The sequence below is a fragment of the Primulina tabacum genome, chromosome 1 (assembly GCF_025594145.1).
Source record: "Primulina tabacum isolate GXHZ01 chromosome 1, ASM2559414v2, whole genome shotgun sequence".
Classification (NCBI taxonomy): Eukaryota; Viridiplantae; Streptophyta; class Magnoliopsida; order Lamiales; family Gesneriaceae; genus Primulina; species Primulina tabacum.
The window spans coordinates 44484921-44501992 of record NC_134550.1 but is presented as its reverse complement, the minus strand read 5'-3'; the positions used below and the strand labels follow the sequence as shown (position 1 = coordinate 44501992).

Sequence of the window (17072 nt, the reverse complement as noted above, 5' to 3'; positions counted from 1 at the left end):
ACGAAGCTACCGCGATCCTCCCGAGGTTGTGATGCAATTTGGGTTGTTATTGACAGATTGACCAAATCAGCATGTTTTATTCCGTACAAGATGACGTACAGACATGATCAGATGGCAGAGATCTATGTCAGAGAAGTGGTCAGATTGCATGGAGTGCCGAAGTCGATTGTATCAGACCGTGATCCTCGGTTTACTTCGCACTTTTGGCACAGTTTGCAGCAAGCTCTAGGTATTAAATTGCACCTTAGTACTGCATATCATCCACAGACTGATGGACAGTCAGAGCGGACTATCCAGACATTGGAGGATATGCTTAGAGCTGTTGTGCTAGATTTTTGCACTAGTTGGCAAGATTCTTTGCCACTTTGTGGTTTTCCTACAACAACAGCTATCAGACAAGTATAGAGATGGCTCCGTTTGAAGCGTTGTATGGCAAGAAGTGCAGATCCCCTCTTTATTGGGATGATATCTCCGAGGTACCTGAGATTGGGCCTGATATGATCCGAGAGATGACTGAGAAAGTGAAGCTGATTCAGAAGAGAATGAAGACAGCTCAAGACAGACAGGCTAAATATGCCAATGTTCATCGTCGATCGTTGGTATTTGAGGCAGGAGACAGAGTATTCTTGAAGATTTCTCCTTTCAGAGGCGTTGTCAGATTTGGCAAGAAAGGGAAGTTGTCTCCACGATATATCGGTCCGTATGAGATTCTCGAGAAGATAGAAGATCGTGCCTATCGACTCGCCTTACCGCCTTCTCTATCTGGAATACATGATGTCTTTCATGTATCTTTATTGCGGAAATATTTTCCTGATGCATCTCATATTCTTCAGCCATACGAGGCCGAACTTGATGAAACTCTGAGTTATTTTGAGAAGCCGATTCAGATTCTTGATCGAAAAGAAAAGCAACTCAGAACGAAGACTATTTCGCTTGTGAAAGTTCAGTGGAGTCGTCATGGCATTGAAGAAGCTACCTGGGAGACTGAATCAAATATGAGACAGATTCCCAGAGTTATTCCACTGAGGTGAGTTTACTGTTTAGCTTCTATTCTCCATTTCTTATTGTATCTGATTTGCTATCTGATTTGATTGCCTGTGATTTCGGGGACGAAATTAAATCTTAGAGGGGGAGAATTGTAATGCCCGAGAATTTTTTTATTGTAATCTGAAATGATTTATTGATAATTGATGTGATTATAAACGGAAAAGATCAGGCCGGAAAGACGAAATAAGACGTGAATTATGTGCGAGGACTGAACCCCTCGCGCATATGCGCCGCGCATATGCGCGACCGAGCAGGGCGCATATGCGCGAGGTAGGCAGAAAACCTCGCGCATATGCGCTGGAAGAGGACGCGCTTATGCGCGAGCTGAGGAAATGAGAAATGCCGAGGCAGAGTGTCTCGCGCATATACGCCGAGAAAGGTCGCGCATATGCGCAAGACGTGTTGCACCAAGATGAAGCCATATGGTCCTTAAAATGCATAGTATATATAAAAATTTCATTCCCTTCAAACTTGAACTAGGAAAGAACCGAGAGAAGTTCCTGGAGAAAATTCAAGTTCTTGATCTTAGAATTTGATTTACGCAATATCCGTCCGTCTGATTTGCAATCCGAGTTTGGTACCGTGTTTCTATCGACGAGAGCTTCAACTGGACATAAGTTGTGTTTTGATATGATTTGAAAATATAATATGGAAGAAATCCTGATATGACTGTTATTATCTGTTCCTGAGATTGTTGTCATTGTATAATCGAAATCGGATTGAAGAACGGATACCGTATGAAATTGTTATCATTTTCAAATTGAATTTGATGGAGATTATACATATTTGATATCAGATTGAGTTTGTTATCGATTATGAGTTGAAATCGGTATTTGTTGATATTTGTATTGCTGGGTATATTGAGATTGTGTCGTTATGCCACTGAAACAGAATTAGATTGAGTTCTGATTATATCCAGTATTGATTTGGGGTGTATATTGATATTGTACTCCTCAATATTGTCATTGCCAGATTGAGTATTGACAGATTCGAATTCGAGACTTCGACTTCGTCAGACCGAGAAAAGAAATGTATAAATCAATGTGGAACCGGGAAGATACGAGTCGAGTTTGATTTGAATTGAGTTTCCCAAAACCACATACTTTATTTATTGCATTGATATTTGCAATTCATGAGATTGATATGCTTAGTCTATTGATTTATAGCAAAGCATGAGTTAGAGTCTTATGCAGATGTGCCTAGTCATTGGCAGAGCCGCCAAGTCTTCGGCAGAACCGCCAATACACTAGACTATTGGTGTATCGATGTTGCTTAGGAGTATATCGACTTCTATTGCGGATATTCGATACAGAATACCAAAGTCTGAGTTAGACCGGGATCCCTAGATTAGAGAAGAGTCGAGTCAGAGATTATGAGTCCAGAGTTGATTTACAGTTTTATATCGATTCATGTCTTTCAGATTTTGATACATGTTATTGATAACTGTTTCATGTTTTTATATCTGTTTATATGATTGCATGTATACGTTGTTTATGCTGGGAATGTATTTCTCACCGGAGTTATTCGGCTGCTGTTGTGTTTGTATGTGTGCATGACAACAGGTGGGACATGATCAGGGTCAAGAAGAGGATGAGAGATCAAGATTAGCGTGGAGATCCGGACTTAGAAGTAGATTTGTTTCATCACCTGATATGTAGTGACTGAACATTAGTTTGTTATGATTTACTTTTGTACAAGACTTGTACTTTAGATCTGGATGTTGATCTTGTAAATGAAATAAGAATTATTTCATATGTTCCGCACTCATGTATTTAAAAAAAAAAATTAGACCCAGATTAATTAATTGATCCTAATGTTGATTAAGAAGAAGAATTAGGTTCGGGTTCCCACAGATGGAATGCCTGAAACATCGTCAGGGAAAACGCTGGGAAAATCCCTGACCACCTCGACATCCTCTAACCTCTGGCTGCCTGGCTTGGTCACTGTCACAATGCTCGCCAAAACTTCCTGGCAGCCTCTCCTCATGAGCTTCCTCGCACAGATAAAAGAAATGATGTGTCGTATCTGCTGGTGTCTGCCTGCCTCAAAAATAAATGGCTTACCGCAGGGCGGTCGGACATATATTGACCTCCGTCGAAAATATATAGCAGCTCCGTTTGAAGAAAGCCAGTCCATATCCAAAATAATGTCGAAATCTGGCAACGGTAGCACAATAAAATTTTCTTGCACCGTATTTTTCTGTAACGGAAGCTCCAATCTCTTCATTATCTACGAGGTAAACATTTGATCTCCTGAGGGAATCGAAACTTTGAATGCCCAATCCATATGCTCTGGTATGATTCTTGGTCTCTTGACAAATGACTCGGATATAAATGAGTGCGTTGCTCCAGAATCTAGCAATGCGTACGTGGCTACACCTAGAATATATATCATTCGTGCGACAAAACATACCATCAAATTTGATCGTGTTGAAATTTAAGAAATCTTCTATCATCGATTAACCCAAAATGTTCGAAAATCTCCAATTTAGTCCTAGAAGTCCTTTAAAATTACAAAAGTTGCCCTTATAAAATTTAAATAATTGCAATTTCACCCCTAAAGTTTCGAATTTTCTTCAATTTAGTCCCTCATATTTTCGAAAATTGCATTCTAGCCCCAAAAATTCAAATCTACTAACTTTAGCCTCTAAAGTTTCAAAAATTATAAATTTGATCCCAAAATTTCGAAATATTAGAAACAACCCCTCAACTTTCGAATTTTTTAATTAGGTCCCTATACCTTTTGGTTATTTCATATTGGTCCTTAAAAGCTCTCAATTAAATCAATTCAACCCCTAAGTCCACTTAATAGAACATGCAACCTATTTTATTCTAAATTTTCAATCCCAAAAGTAATTCCAACAAACAACATAATATCACATGCAATCGAGGCGATAAATCAAAATTTTAAACATAAGGGTTACCGGTGATCAGTGTCGAGGCTGGCTCAGCCTCCGCCTCCTCTGCATGCATCACATAGGTGCTGCCAATAGTAGGGCCCTTGTTCCTAGGGAAATAAGCTATTTTGTGGCCCTCTTCCTTTCATACAAAACACGTGAAGGTCCCCCACATACATTTGCCGTAGTGGAACCGGTTGCACTGCTTGCAAGGCTGTCTCTACTCTGGCCTAAGAGCCTCTGGAGCCTGTGATGGCCTCTGCTGTCCGGTCTTCTTAAACTGTCCCTGTGGCTTCTGCTGCCCCTGATGCCTGGGTGGCCCAGTGATCTGTTTCTTCTATGGCTGCGAGCTCTACTGGGCCTGTTGCCTCTTACTCTGCATCTCCGCGTCAATATCCCAGAAGGCCTGTTCTGCCTGAAAAGCACAGGCAGTTGCAACATCATATGTGGCCGGTCTCATCAACATAATGTCCCGACGAATAGTAGGTCTAAGACCATCCATAGAGTTTCTCAACTTCTGTTAGGATCGGTTTGAAGAATCAAAGTGTTTAGAATCAGGGATGAATAAAAACTTTATGATATTTGACTATTTTTTTCGATAAAGGTGAAATCAGTTTAGTGATAAACTGAATCCAAGAATCTTGTTGTCTGCGAAAATAAACCAACTGATAGATTGAATACTCAACGAATAACTGAAGTAACGAACACAAAGATTTTATGGATGTTTGAAGACTTCAAATACTCCTACGTCATCCCTTCTATCACAAGGATAGGATTTTCTGTTGTGTGTGAGCGTGAGTATGGTGTAGTTTAGGTAAAGATTTTGATTGATTAATTAATTAGGGGCTAAAAATTGGTTTAGTTAAATAATTAGAAAAAAAATAATACTAACCTAATTACTTAACCCCACTAAAGGATCAAATAAACTAATTTGCAAGGTTTAAAAAAATCCCTACTACTCAACTTAGTAATTTTGAAAACGTAAAATCTTAAAAATCACTTAATAAGTAAATTAGGTTTTTTTATTTTTAAAAATGCTTAAAACTCCAATAATTATTTAAAATAACAATTTCCTCGACTTGATTTCAAGAATCGGTTATATCTTCACCGGTCTTTTTTCCCTATCCCGCGTCGAATATTCGCCTAAACATGAAACTCAAGAAAATATTTTAATATGCATCACATAAACATAAATAATTTAAATTAATGCAATTTCATAAAACATGCATCGCTAAAATCATTTTAAAATTAAATAAATTATTTATCAATCAAATAAATGCATGAGTTTTACGTGTACTGATTTTGGGCTCTACACTAGGTCTTCTAAAACTCTCAAATTCACACCATCAGCAGCTGTGAAATAAACCTCACACACACCAAGTATTTTCTAAAATTTGGGGAAAAGAAAAGCTTGTGTTCTTCGTCGTCCGGTCGTCCAACGTCGCACCCTCGCCAAAGTTCGTATATTCGAGCGTTTTAAACGCAAAGACACGTTTTCTAAACTCTTTTAAACATCATAAAAATCAAAATATGTGTGTGTTAATTGTTTATGCATGAAAAATATTTGTGTTCGATTATGTTACGGCGGGATACGTATTTTTCAAAATTTCAACGATTTTATGTTTATTTGAAAAACGTTTTGATTCCGACGGACACGCTGCCAATACATGGTAAATTATGAATGATTTGTAGCCAAAACTTGACAAAATAATTGAGAAAACAAGGCTGGAAATCCTGGACTAAAATAAAAAATAAGAACAGTGGGTTTTGTGTGCATGTTGTAGTTAAGGGGCTCAGTGGTTTTGCATGGGGTCACGGGGCTGGCCAGGGCTGGTTGGGGGCTTGGCCAGGGTCAGGATGGAAGGCTAGGTAGGGTCCTAGGGCGGCTAGGGTCGAGGAAGGCGGCTAAGGAAGAGTTCTTGCGTGAAAGGACTCTTCACACGCAGGTTCTGGTGTGGCCGGGAATTACAGGGGCTGCCGCTCGATGTGGGCTGGGCTAGGTGGTCCATCAGGGTCCAAGGGTGCTGAGTAGGGGTCGGGCCAGGGGTTGGTGCAAGTGGGTGCGGTGTGGCTCGAAGGAACGTGAGGATGCGCATGGCAACAAGGGTGACGCGCGAGGCTGCTGTCTGGTGCAGGGCTTCATGCGTTCGGTCAAGGGCTGGGCTAGGTCTGGGTAGGGTCTCGGCGTGGTCCAGGGATGGTTAGGGTCATGTGTGCTCAGTGGTGGCTCGGCTGAAAGTGTCCTAGGTTGGCTAGGAGTCCATAGGCGTGAGGTTCCTCCCATGTGAAGAATTTGGTCTACTGTCCATGTGAGTTTGAGCGACTTAGGGGCTGGTTCCTTGGCCTGGGACTGGTCAAGAGGGTTCCTGGGTTGGTTGGCTAGGGTTTGGCTGAAGGTGGCTCGGGCGTGGCTCGAGTAATTTAGGAGGCTCAGTATGTTCCACTTTGTGTCAAAAACAAAATTTTAAAAGATTAAAATTGAAACCATGGGTCCACGGGTGTGGTTCACGGATCCCAAGGGTAGAATAAATAATAAAAAATGTTATGTTTAAAAGTTGAGTTCAAAATAATGAGTTTTGAATTTATCCGGGATTTAATCGCCGCACGAAACGTTAATTAAAGAATTAATAGAAACGACTAGTTTTAATATTTCTAAAATTATGAAAAATTATATTTAAACTTAAATAATTATTAGAATAATCTCATGTCATTAAAAGTGAGAAAAAGATAAATTCAAGAATTTTTACGTCCAGGGACAAAACAATAATTTTACACATAAGAAAATACGTAAACGCTTGGCAGCGTCCCGAAGGATCCTAATGCTTGTAAAATGATATTCTATTATTTAAAATGATGATTTTGATGATAATATGTATTTTTATGATTTATGGTAAAGCTGTGCAATTTATATTGTTTAAAATGTTTTTTTTGGAAAGTTATGTTATTTTATGATTTTCAAGAAAAAGAAAAATATTTTGAGGGATGTGAATTGACTTTGACATATGATATATGATTTGTGGGGGATCCGTTTATGTTGAGGACGGTGATTTTACAATTTTATGGTGATGTCGTTAAGGGAAAAGGCCTCAGAGGGAGCCCATTTATGGGAAAAGACTCTAAAGGGAGCCCGTGTACGGGAGAAGGCCCCGAGCAAGCCCCGACGATCGTATTTCCATGGTGGAACATAGTGCACACCCCATGGGCCACGTGGAGCTTAAGACTAATCAGTTGACAAGGATAAAACTAGTCACTTTCAAGGATCAAACTTCACCCAAAATGATATATGTTGAAAGCTTATGATTAAAATGATTTTATGATATATGATTTCTGATGATAATTAAAGCTATTTTTAAATGATTTTTAAAAAATGATTTATTTATGCTGAAAGCTTATTTTAAATGATTTTTAAAGGATTTATTTATGCTTAAAAGTTATTTTAAAATAATTTATGATTTAATTATGCTTAAAGGATTTTAAATGGTTTATTAATGTTAAAAACATTATTTTAAATAAAAGTATGATATTAATGCATGTGATTGTATATGTATTATTTGCTATCTATGTTTAGAACGTGTTGAGTCTTTAGACTCACCAAGTTTGTATGATATAGGATTTGATGATTTATGGGAGGCGGTGGCGATTGAGGAGATCAAATGTAGCATTACACACCCGAGGGCCTTTATGTTTTCGCACTAGTCAGATAGATAAATGATTTAAAGATTCTGTTAATGATCTTATTAGAGATATTTTTATGTTTTATTTTTATTGTTAGTTTATCTTTTTAAAGGTCAAGTTATGAGGTTTTGGTTAGTTGATGATTTAGGATTTATTTTATGAACTTAAGTTTTAAATTGTTAATTTATTATGATTGTTAGAAATGTTAAGTTATTTTACTTAGTTACGATTTCGAGTTTATGATTGATGATTAGTAAAAAAAATAAAAAATCGAGGTCATTTCATTTCGAGCTCCGGAAATATTGTACATGATATAATTATACACACAACTTTAGATAAACTTGCAAATCTTACATCTTAAATAAAATAATGAATTAGATACCCAAAGATTGAATAATCTTAGCACACTTAAATTACAAAAATATTATCACGATTACAAAAATCTTGGGTTTTATATCTATCTAATGCAAATGCAGTATAGTCAAGATCCAGATAAAGATATTTTCAATTTATCCAACATTAGTTATATATTTGAAAATTTTAAAAATTCATTAAAAATTAATATTAAAGATGATTAGAATATTCATATTTAATATATTGAGATACTGACAAATTTAATGGAGTATCACTATATACTTTTTGACTTTTGTGACATTGTCACTATTTACTTTTATAAAACATTTTATATTTTTAGTTGAAATCCGGAGTTTTATGTCCGACTCTTCGTATAGAATGTATTGTGCTCTTAGAGGAGCATGGTCGAGACCAGAAAATGATAAACACAAGGTTCGAATTTAACTAGGAAATAATAAATTTATGTTGTAATCTTTCAACCAGCTTAACCGAGAGATGACTTTAAGACGTTTATGAGTGATTTTTTATGAATTTATGTTTCTGAGTTGGACCTCATAAAATCGTCTGTTGTTTAATTCTTTTTGTATATCTTTGTTAAATCTTTCTATGTTTTGTAAAAATTTAATAGATGAATTTTATATTAATTATTATTCCAAGATTTAAATGTCTCTTTTTCTTAACTCAATTTTATTCCAACCCCAGTGAAAAATTTCGAATAAAATAACAAATATTTTTAAATTAAGTATTTTTTGTTAATTTAAATATTTTATTTTTAACAATATATATTTGGACAACATAATTTCTATAATATAAAGTTATTATTTGAATTATATTTATACAAACAACACGTGATTATCGTTTCATTTCATTCGATTACAATTACAATTCTCAAGGGTTCAGCTACTGTTTTACATCTCTGCTCGATTCGAATTTTGTTCTTGTTTACCCTCAATTATGTGATTGGATTTAATTGGTGCTGTTTCGAATGATAATTCGTGATGAGCTCTGAACTCGATTCATCGTCGGACGGAAAGGATGCTGGAGTTGAAGAAGTCCGCGGCATTGGCGGCAGAAATGATACCGGCCGTAGATTGGGTCCCCGTTCAGTGTTTTTCACTGAAGTAGCGACTAGGGTTTCGTTCGCGGACTTGAATAATAAATCTAATGCGAGGAATGAAGATAGGGTTTCGGAGGTGAAAAATGAGGAGGACAATAACGTAGGTTTGGCGAGTTTTGAAGCTCTGGAGAATCATACTAGTTCTTCTATTTCGGAAATTAGCAGAAGAACCGATTTACAGGATGTTAAATCGGAAAACAAGAAACGTAGAGGTGTTGTAGAGGATTATGGTTCTATGTTGTCGGATTTCGACGAGTTTGCAGTTAAGGATAATTGTGGGGCTGATGGATATGGGTACGATGTTGGTGATATGGTGTGGGGGAAAGTGAAATCGCATCCCTGGTGGCCCGGACACATATATAATGAGAATTATGCATCAGTTCCTGTTCGGAAAAGCAAGCGCGAGGGTCATGTGTTGGTAGCATTTTTTGGGGATAGTAGCTATGGCTGGTTCCTTCCCTCCGAGTTAATTCCTTTTGAGCAGAACTTTGCTGAGAAGTCCCGCCAAACTAATTTGCGGTCATTCTTAACCTCTGTGGAAGACGCAATTGATGAGTTATCAAGAAGACGGAGTTTGGGTTTAGCCTGCAGATGTAGAAATGAATTCAATTTTGGGCCCTCTGCTTCTAAAGGTGACTATTTAGTGGACATCGGGGTGGGGGATGAGCCTGGGGTTTATTCTTCGATTCAGATTAATAAAGCAAGAGATAGTTTCCAGCCAAGGGAGATGCTTTCTTTCATGCAACAGATGGCCTTAAAGCCAAGGAACCATCATTTAACCATTGAATTTATCAGGAACAAGGCCACAGTTTTGGCATGTAGAAAATCACTGTTTGAGGAGTTTGACGAGACATATGCGCAGGCCTTTGGAACTACACCAGAGCGCCCTCAGCGGCCTACCGCGCCAATGACTTTGGATCCATCTAAAGGTATTTCATGAGATGATGCTTTATTATTTATGTTTTGGCTACGCAGAGTGAAACCTCTGGTCCATTTTTTGTTTGTATCTCTTGTTGATACGATAAGAGCAGGATATATGACTTAACTTGTTGGATATGATACCTTATACGGTTGAGCTGGGCCAAATTGATTATAGAGTTGAAATAGAAGATTATATTTTAATCTGCGGACAATATGCTAGTTGGAATTTAAAAAATTCAAATGTTCTTGAAGCAATCTAACAATATGTTCATTACCGTGGTTGTTACGTTTGTGAAATGGTTCACATCAATCAGGACAGTTATTTTTTGTACAATTATTATGGCTTGAATCAAGTTATCCTCAGATATCTTGGTGTTTAAAGGATCACATGTGGGAAAATCGCTTAGTTTGGAGAACTAATATCCATGTAGCCGACTTTGCTACTAGGGTGAATGTGTTATGATGACGATGAATCATGTTATCAGGTAAAAAGCGTAATAATTCATTCCTAGGGGACGTATCATTTGTTTAGGCACCAAAAAATACGGTGGATATAACATTTCAAGAATATGAACAGTCACACTAAATTGGTTTAAGTTACTGCAGCTGTTAAAGAATATTCAATGTCGTTTGCTTTGGAAAAACGGCTAAATATATTTACTCTATGGTAGTGACGTGGGGAATGATGGTTTATTCTAGTTTGATTTCACTGTTACAGAACTATAGATACTATTGAGGTCAAGGTTGCAAATGGCGGGAGGCGGTGGCGGGGCGGTCGGTGACCGCCTACCGCCTCGGCCGCCCAGGCGGTGCCTAGACGGTTGAATTTTTTTAAGTATTTTTTTTTATAGATAATCATGCAATATAATCAAATATAGTAATCATTTTTTATGTAAAATATGCAATTAAATAATGTTTAAGCACAAAATATAATATCATCTAGATAATGTGCAATTAATAAAATGCGGCGTGCGGCAGATTGTGTGTGGTGGTTTTGAGAGTGAAAACCAAAAATAAAATAAAAAAAGTGAGGTGTGTTAAGGTTTTGATATTTAAAATTAGTTGACTTTGACTAGGTTTTTAAAATTGTTGACTACAACTTAAAAATTTTGACTGTCTGCCACGCCCCTAGGCGGTCGCCTCGACCGCAATTTAGAACACTGATTGAGGTTGATTGGTAAATTATTTTAAATCTGTTCAGAATTTTTGTTTACTGTGATTATTTGTTTATTCAAATAAACCTTCTTTAGTTATCGATATATGTCATAAAGATGTGTTGCGTCCTCTGTAAGACTAAATCTGGGCATCAGTTATCACTATGTTGGCTAGAAATTATGCTTTTTTTTGTTAAAGCGGCCCATTAAGTGCCTTTGGATGAGTTATGACTCACTTATGCCACTTTTCCCGAATTGTATAATTGTATGTATTGTTCATATCTTGTAAGCTGCTGTTTACTGATCTTACCTTTAATTCATCTTTAGAATATTACAAAAACCAAATTGTGCGTCAGTAAAATTTATCTTTTGGCAATTTATGCATGTTACTTGCACCTCTCGATTATAATCTTTACCTAAAAATAAAACTTTTCATTTTACACAATTTCAGACTGTAATTTTAAACAGAAATATGAGAAAAATATTATGACATTCAATCATTGAGTGATGTCAAGGGATAGGTGTTCCTTTCAAGCAATTATTTACCATCCTATTTTATTGGGCAAATTGTTTCATTAAAATTTGTTCTGTTGAATTTGCATAAACGTTGGTGGACTTTATTCAAGGCATAATAAGACATTCTTCAACTTTCTGTGGCTTGTACGCTGCATATTTTCTTTGTATATGAGTGAAATCTCCTTGCTTGTGAACAAGTTATCAGTATTTTTGTTATGTTTATTCTTCTTTGAAGATGGATTTTCGTCTTGCTCATATGACAATATGCAGTTCCTCTGAGTGGTCGGCTGGTGGTTGCTGAAGCTCTGTGTAAGCAGAATAATTCTGTAAAACCTAAAAGAATGAAAGATCAAATGGAGAAGGACAAATATCTATTCAAACGCCGAGATGAACCTTTCTCCAAGAAGCCCAAGAAAATATTTGTTGGCCAAGCAGGCACTACCAGTAATCATCTTTTGGTTGATGGTTCTGGGGTTTCTGAGAGAGTAGTATATTCTGGCATAGGAGACAACATGTACCAATATTATGAGTCTGAATGTGCAGATGGTCAGCATCAACCTATCAAATATTCAATGTCCATGGTAAGTGGCATAAAACCTTCAGAAGGTTCTGAGAAACTTTTCTGTTCTGCAACAAAAAAAGCTAAGATACGCAAGCAACCCTTGGCAAATCTAGGCTCTGAGCATGCAGACCTGGTTGAGAAGAAGAAAAAGATTAAGGAAGAAATAAGCGCTATAGCCAGTGCTGGCTTTGTGCAGTTGCCTGTTTCCCTTAGTGATACTGGTGTCATGGTTGAGAATGTTTCAGGAACGCCCGCACTACATGTTCCAACTGTTGATAATAGTGTTGTAGGCTCAACCTCATTTCGAGTGGAAGCACAGCTGGACTCTGAGAATATAGAGCTACTAATTCTACTGAAAGATCTTTGCGCTCTAGCTCTCAATCCCTTCCATGGCATGGACATGAGTTGCCCAGACAATATCTTTTCAGTTTTCCTAAAATTCCGGTCTCTTGTGTATCAGAAGAGCTTGGTTTTGGCGCCAACTGAGAGTGATGAAGCAAGTGAAGCTCGCGCCAGTAAATTGTTATCCACAGCTAATGTTTTTGTTGGCCCTGTTGATGGGGCCGATGGCATGAGTGTGAAACCTGTGAAATCTTCAGTCGGGCCTGGCGATTCAACCAAAAGTGGGATAAAGCGTGGTCCATTGGATCGTCCAGAGGCCATCAAGAAAAAAATAAAGATTGGTGACTCACAAGACCTTAAGAAAAAGAAGTTCAGTGACTTTGAGGAAGTTAAGAGAACGAAGGTCCATGTCTCGGAAATAGTTAAGAAAAAGAAGATGGTAGGTGACTTGGAAGATAAAACTAAGACAACGAAGATCAATGAATCTGGAGATATTAAGAAAATGAAGAAGTCAGAGGATGTGAAATTATTTGCCGTAGAAAAGAGGCCATTACAAAGGCCTGCTGAGTCCCAGAAAACGGAAGCGAAAGAAGTCGCTGCCAAAAATGTGCCTCCAACGCTAAAAGCAGCAAAACTAGAATCATGCAAGAAAAAAGAGCAGTCTGGAAGAGTTTCGAATCCGACTATGCTAGTCATGAAGTTTCCATCAGGTGCAGGGCTTCCGTCTGGTGCAGAGCTGAGGGTAAGATTCGCTCGTTTTGGGCCAATGGATCACTCCGCGACTAGGGTCTTCTGGAAATCTTATACATGCCGTCTTGTCTATCGATTCAAGGCTGACGCAGAAGCTGCTTTGAAGTTTGTCGATGCTAGTGGCAACTTATTTGGAACCACAAATGTCAGATGCTACCTCAGGGACTTGTTGGCGGAGGCAGCAGAAGCAGAATCAGCAAAGATTCAGAGGGAAGACCCGTCAACCGTCGGCACCTCACAATCTCGAGATCCTTCTCTCGAGCCGCGGACAGCCGCCTCTGGGCTGGTTACTTTGCAATCTGGGCAGCTCAAGTCCTGCCTCAAGAAGCCCTCGAGCGACGAAGGTGGAAATGGTGGCAGGAGCTCGCGTGTTAAATTTGTCTTGGATGGTGAGGAAAACAATAACAACACACAACTTTGTAGCTGGAATAAGAACGTCGACAACATTGCATGTTTTCCCGAGGCCACTTCATCTTCTTCATATTCAGTGGATGTTAATAGTAAGAATTTATCAAAGTCTATTGTTCCTCCACCTACTGCATTTCATATATTGCCACCTATTAATACCGAACAAGCATCGGCTAGACAGTATCCTCCCCTCACTCGACCACATTTAAACGAAGACATTTCGCAAGAGATGCTTAATCTACTAAACAAATGTAGCGACGTGGTTAGCAATTTGACACAGGTTTTAGGCCATGTGCCTTACCAGGCTCTTTAGCATCGGGGATTTTAAGAAACAAAATTACCATTAAGAAGAAACCGAACAAAGTGACCGTCGAGGGGCCGCTGCATATGATCATGAAATGAGACCAAGGTGTTGGAGGTGATGAAAGAGTTTATTTAATTTCTTTCGTGGTATAATGCTTTGGGCCGACTTGAATATGTTGAATATTTTTGAATCTGCGGATACATCTTTCTATAGAATGTAATGCATGCATTCGCCCTTCAGCATTTGTGTTTATGTTTCAACTTGGCTGCAAAGATATGCTTTATTAAAGGAAATGGTCTTTCGGGTTGGTTTCAAATTTTTATTTTTGTTAATTTTTTTTTAAATATGATATAATTTATTTATTTTTTAACTTGATATATAAGAATTTGTTGAAAGTAATACTATACATCAACATTTGATAATATTTATAAGGTCTAGGAAATTCGAACTACGTGACCTGAATGTATGCAATTTAGGGTTTTATTTAAAATATGTGTTTAAGGATTTTTATGCATTTTATGCATGATTATTGCATGGTCAGGGTTTATGTCATGATTACTTTAAAGTTTCATACATTAGGATTTGAAGTTGCATTTCGTGCTCGAACGAGTAATGGAGACCATGGATAATCTGAAAAAATATTTTTATTGAATGATTAATTTTACTTAATTAATATGAAGTGTTTTAAGAATGTTTTTCGAAAAGTGGGTTTTGGTGGATATTGTTACTTGTCGGTTCATATTTTTTAATCTGTGCGCAATGTTTATCGAATCGAGGACTTTTTGAGTGGTCGAGCAATATTTTCTGAAACGTATCTAAACAGAATATTTTTCGAGAGTGTTATTTGGTTTGTTGGGTTTGTTTTAATGTTTAGTGGGCTCAAATCTTTTAATCCTTTTAAAATATTATCAAGGGCCCATTAGTAGGTTATTATATTAACCCAAACCTAGATTTATTGACCCTAAACACCCCTTAACCTTCAGCAGCTGCCCACCCCATTTCCAGCAGCCCTCCCCTTCGACTTTTACAAAAAAAAAAAAAAAAAAACAGCCCCATCGGTTTTCCTCCATAGCTTTCAAGCAAGCTCCCTCCCCACTCCTTTGGTGCTTGTCCGACGTGCGTATCTTCGAGTTTTTGAGCATAGTCATGTTAAGGCACGCATTTATCTTCATTTTCTCCTCATTCACGCCAATATTATGCTGAAATATATGTAAATGCATGACAATCCTTTGATCTACCTTGTGTTCACGTTTTTGAATAAGTTTGACATGAAACTTTGCATTTTTATGACTCATGCTCACGTTTTTATGCATTGTTGCAAGGGGCTTTCGATTTTTATGGTTGCTAAGGGGCGTGTAGGCTGTAAACTAAGGAGACATGATGCTGGAGTCGAGGGTGTGCAAGGGTTAGGTGAAGGCCGAAAGGTGGTGCATAGGCGGCTAGGGTTTTGGGCGTTTTGGAGAAAGATTAGGGAAGACTCGGCTGAAAGGAGGCTGAACCAGACCAAGGTGCAGTCCAGGAAGGTCCAACTGAGGTCCAGGGGAGGTCCAAACTCAGCTGGTCTCGTGTAGAAGAGGGGTCCCTAGGTTAGAAGCCGATGCGCTTCAAGGGAGGCCCGGGTGTGCGCTTCCCGTGGTGGTTTGAGTGGTGCGCTTGCTTGGGGCTGAGGGCTGGGCTTAGGTAGGTCAAGAAGGGTCCTAAGGTGGGCTAGGAGGGGCTGGTTCGTGGCTGGTCCCATCTGGTATGCATGCATAATTTTATGAATTTTGAAAAAATTGAGATTGTCAAAAAAAAAAATTAGTAGCATTTTTAAGTAGCAATCGTTACAGTTGATATCAGAGCAAGGGTCCTGTATAGGGTTGTGCCACCGTCAGCTTCTGCAGCTCAGTCTTCAAGCCTCAAGTCTGTAAGTTTAAATGTTTAAAGCTATCACTTGCATGATTGCATGATTTATGATTTATAGTGATTTACATTACATGTTTACCTGCTTTCATGATTTAAGGATTAAATGATTTGAAAACTAGATTAAATTGCATGATGTGTTACGTTTAGAATTTGGACTGTATTCAGATATCATGTCTCCCAGACGCGCCCCCAGTACACACCGACATGATGATACTCCAGGAGGCGGCAGAGGCCCACCTCCTCCACCACCACCACTGCCATTGGAAGCATCTACTCGAGTTTTCGTGGGCATGGCTAGACTTCTGGAGCAGGCGCAGCAGGCTCCCCGACCTCAGACAGACATATATGAGCAGTTTAGACAGCTCAACCCGAAGGAGTTCGAGGGCACCACTGATTCATTCTTGGTAGAGGGTTGGATTTCGATCCTTGGAGCTACATTTTCAGTACATGGATATGAGGGATGGCGACTGGGTCAGGTGCGCCACGTATATGTTGAGAGATGATGCATTCCTTTGGTGGGAGGGAGCAGCGCACGGGCTGAACTTGGCTACCCTCACGTGGGATCGGTTCAAGGAGGTGTTCTATGGTAAATATTTCCCAGCTGATGTCAGGGGTCGCCTGACAAGGGAGTTCACGAGTCTCCGCCAGGGAGACTCGTCTTGAAACGTCCACTACTCGTTTTGCTTAAAAAGTACTAGAATTTTTTTAAAAACCCTTACAATTATTTCGGCCAAACCCTTATACAAAAGACATAAAATATTTTGACACCATTTCTAAAATAAAACAACCAACTAATATTTGAAAAATCAAGGAAATAGTTTAAACATAAAACTAAACCTAAAAATCAATAATTCGAAAAGTATAGCCAATACTATCACCTCTCAAAAACCCTCTCAAAGCATAATAAAAAGTCGTAAAATCTTTAACATAAATCATAAACGTAAATCATAAGTGCGGAAAAATAGAAGCGCTGGTCCTCGGGTTAAGTGCACCTTCAGTCCAGTAAAGTCAACCATCAAGACCTCCATTATCAATGTTATCATAATCACCTGCATCGATAACACATAGTGAGTCTAAAGACTCAACACAACATATTATTGATAACAAATAATACGTATAAA

At 38.3% G+C, this 17072-nt stretch overlaps 1 protein-coding gene across 1 annotated transcript; it reads left to right on the top strand.

Moving 5' to 3' along the window:
• Positions 1-8822: 8822 nt before the first annotated feature.
• LOC142544300 (PWWP domain-containing protein 1-like) lies at positions 8823-14360 on the top strand. The gene is made up of 2 exons (XM_075651363.1): positions 8823-10018; positions 11951-14360. Exons 1-2 carry the CDS (start codon positions 8971-8973, stop codon positions 14053-14055), a joined length of 3153 nt encoding a protein of 1050 aa, XP_075507478.1. The 5' UTR covers positions 8823-8970; the 3' UTR covers positions 14056-14360.
• The last annotated feature ends 2712 nt before the right edge of the window (positions 14361-17072 follow it).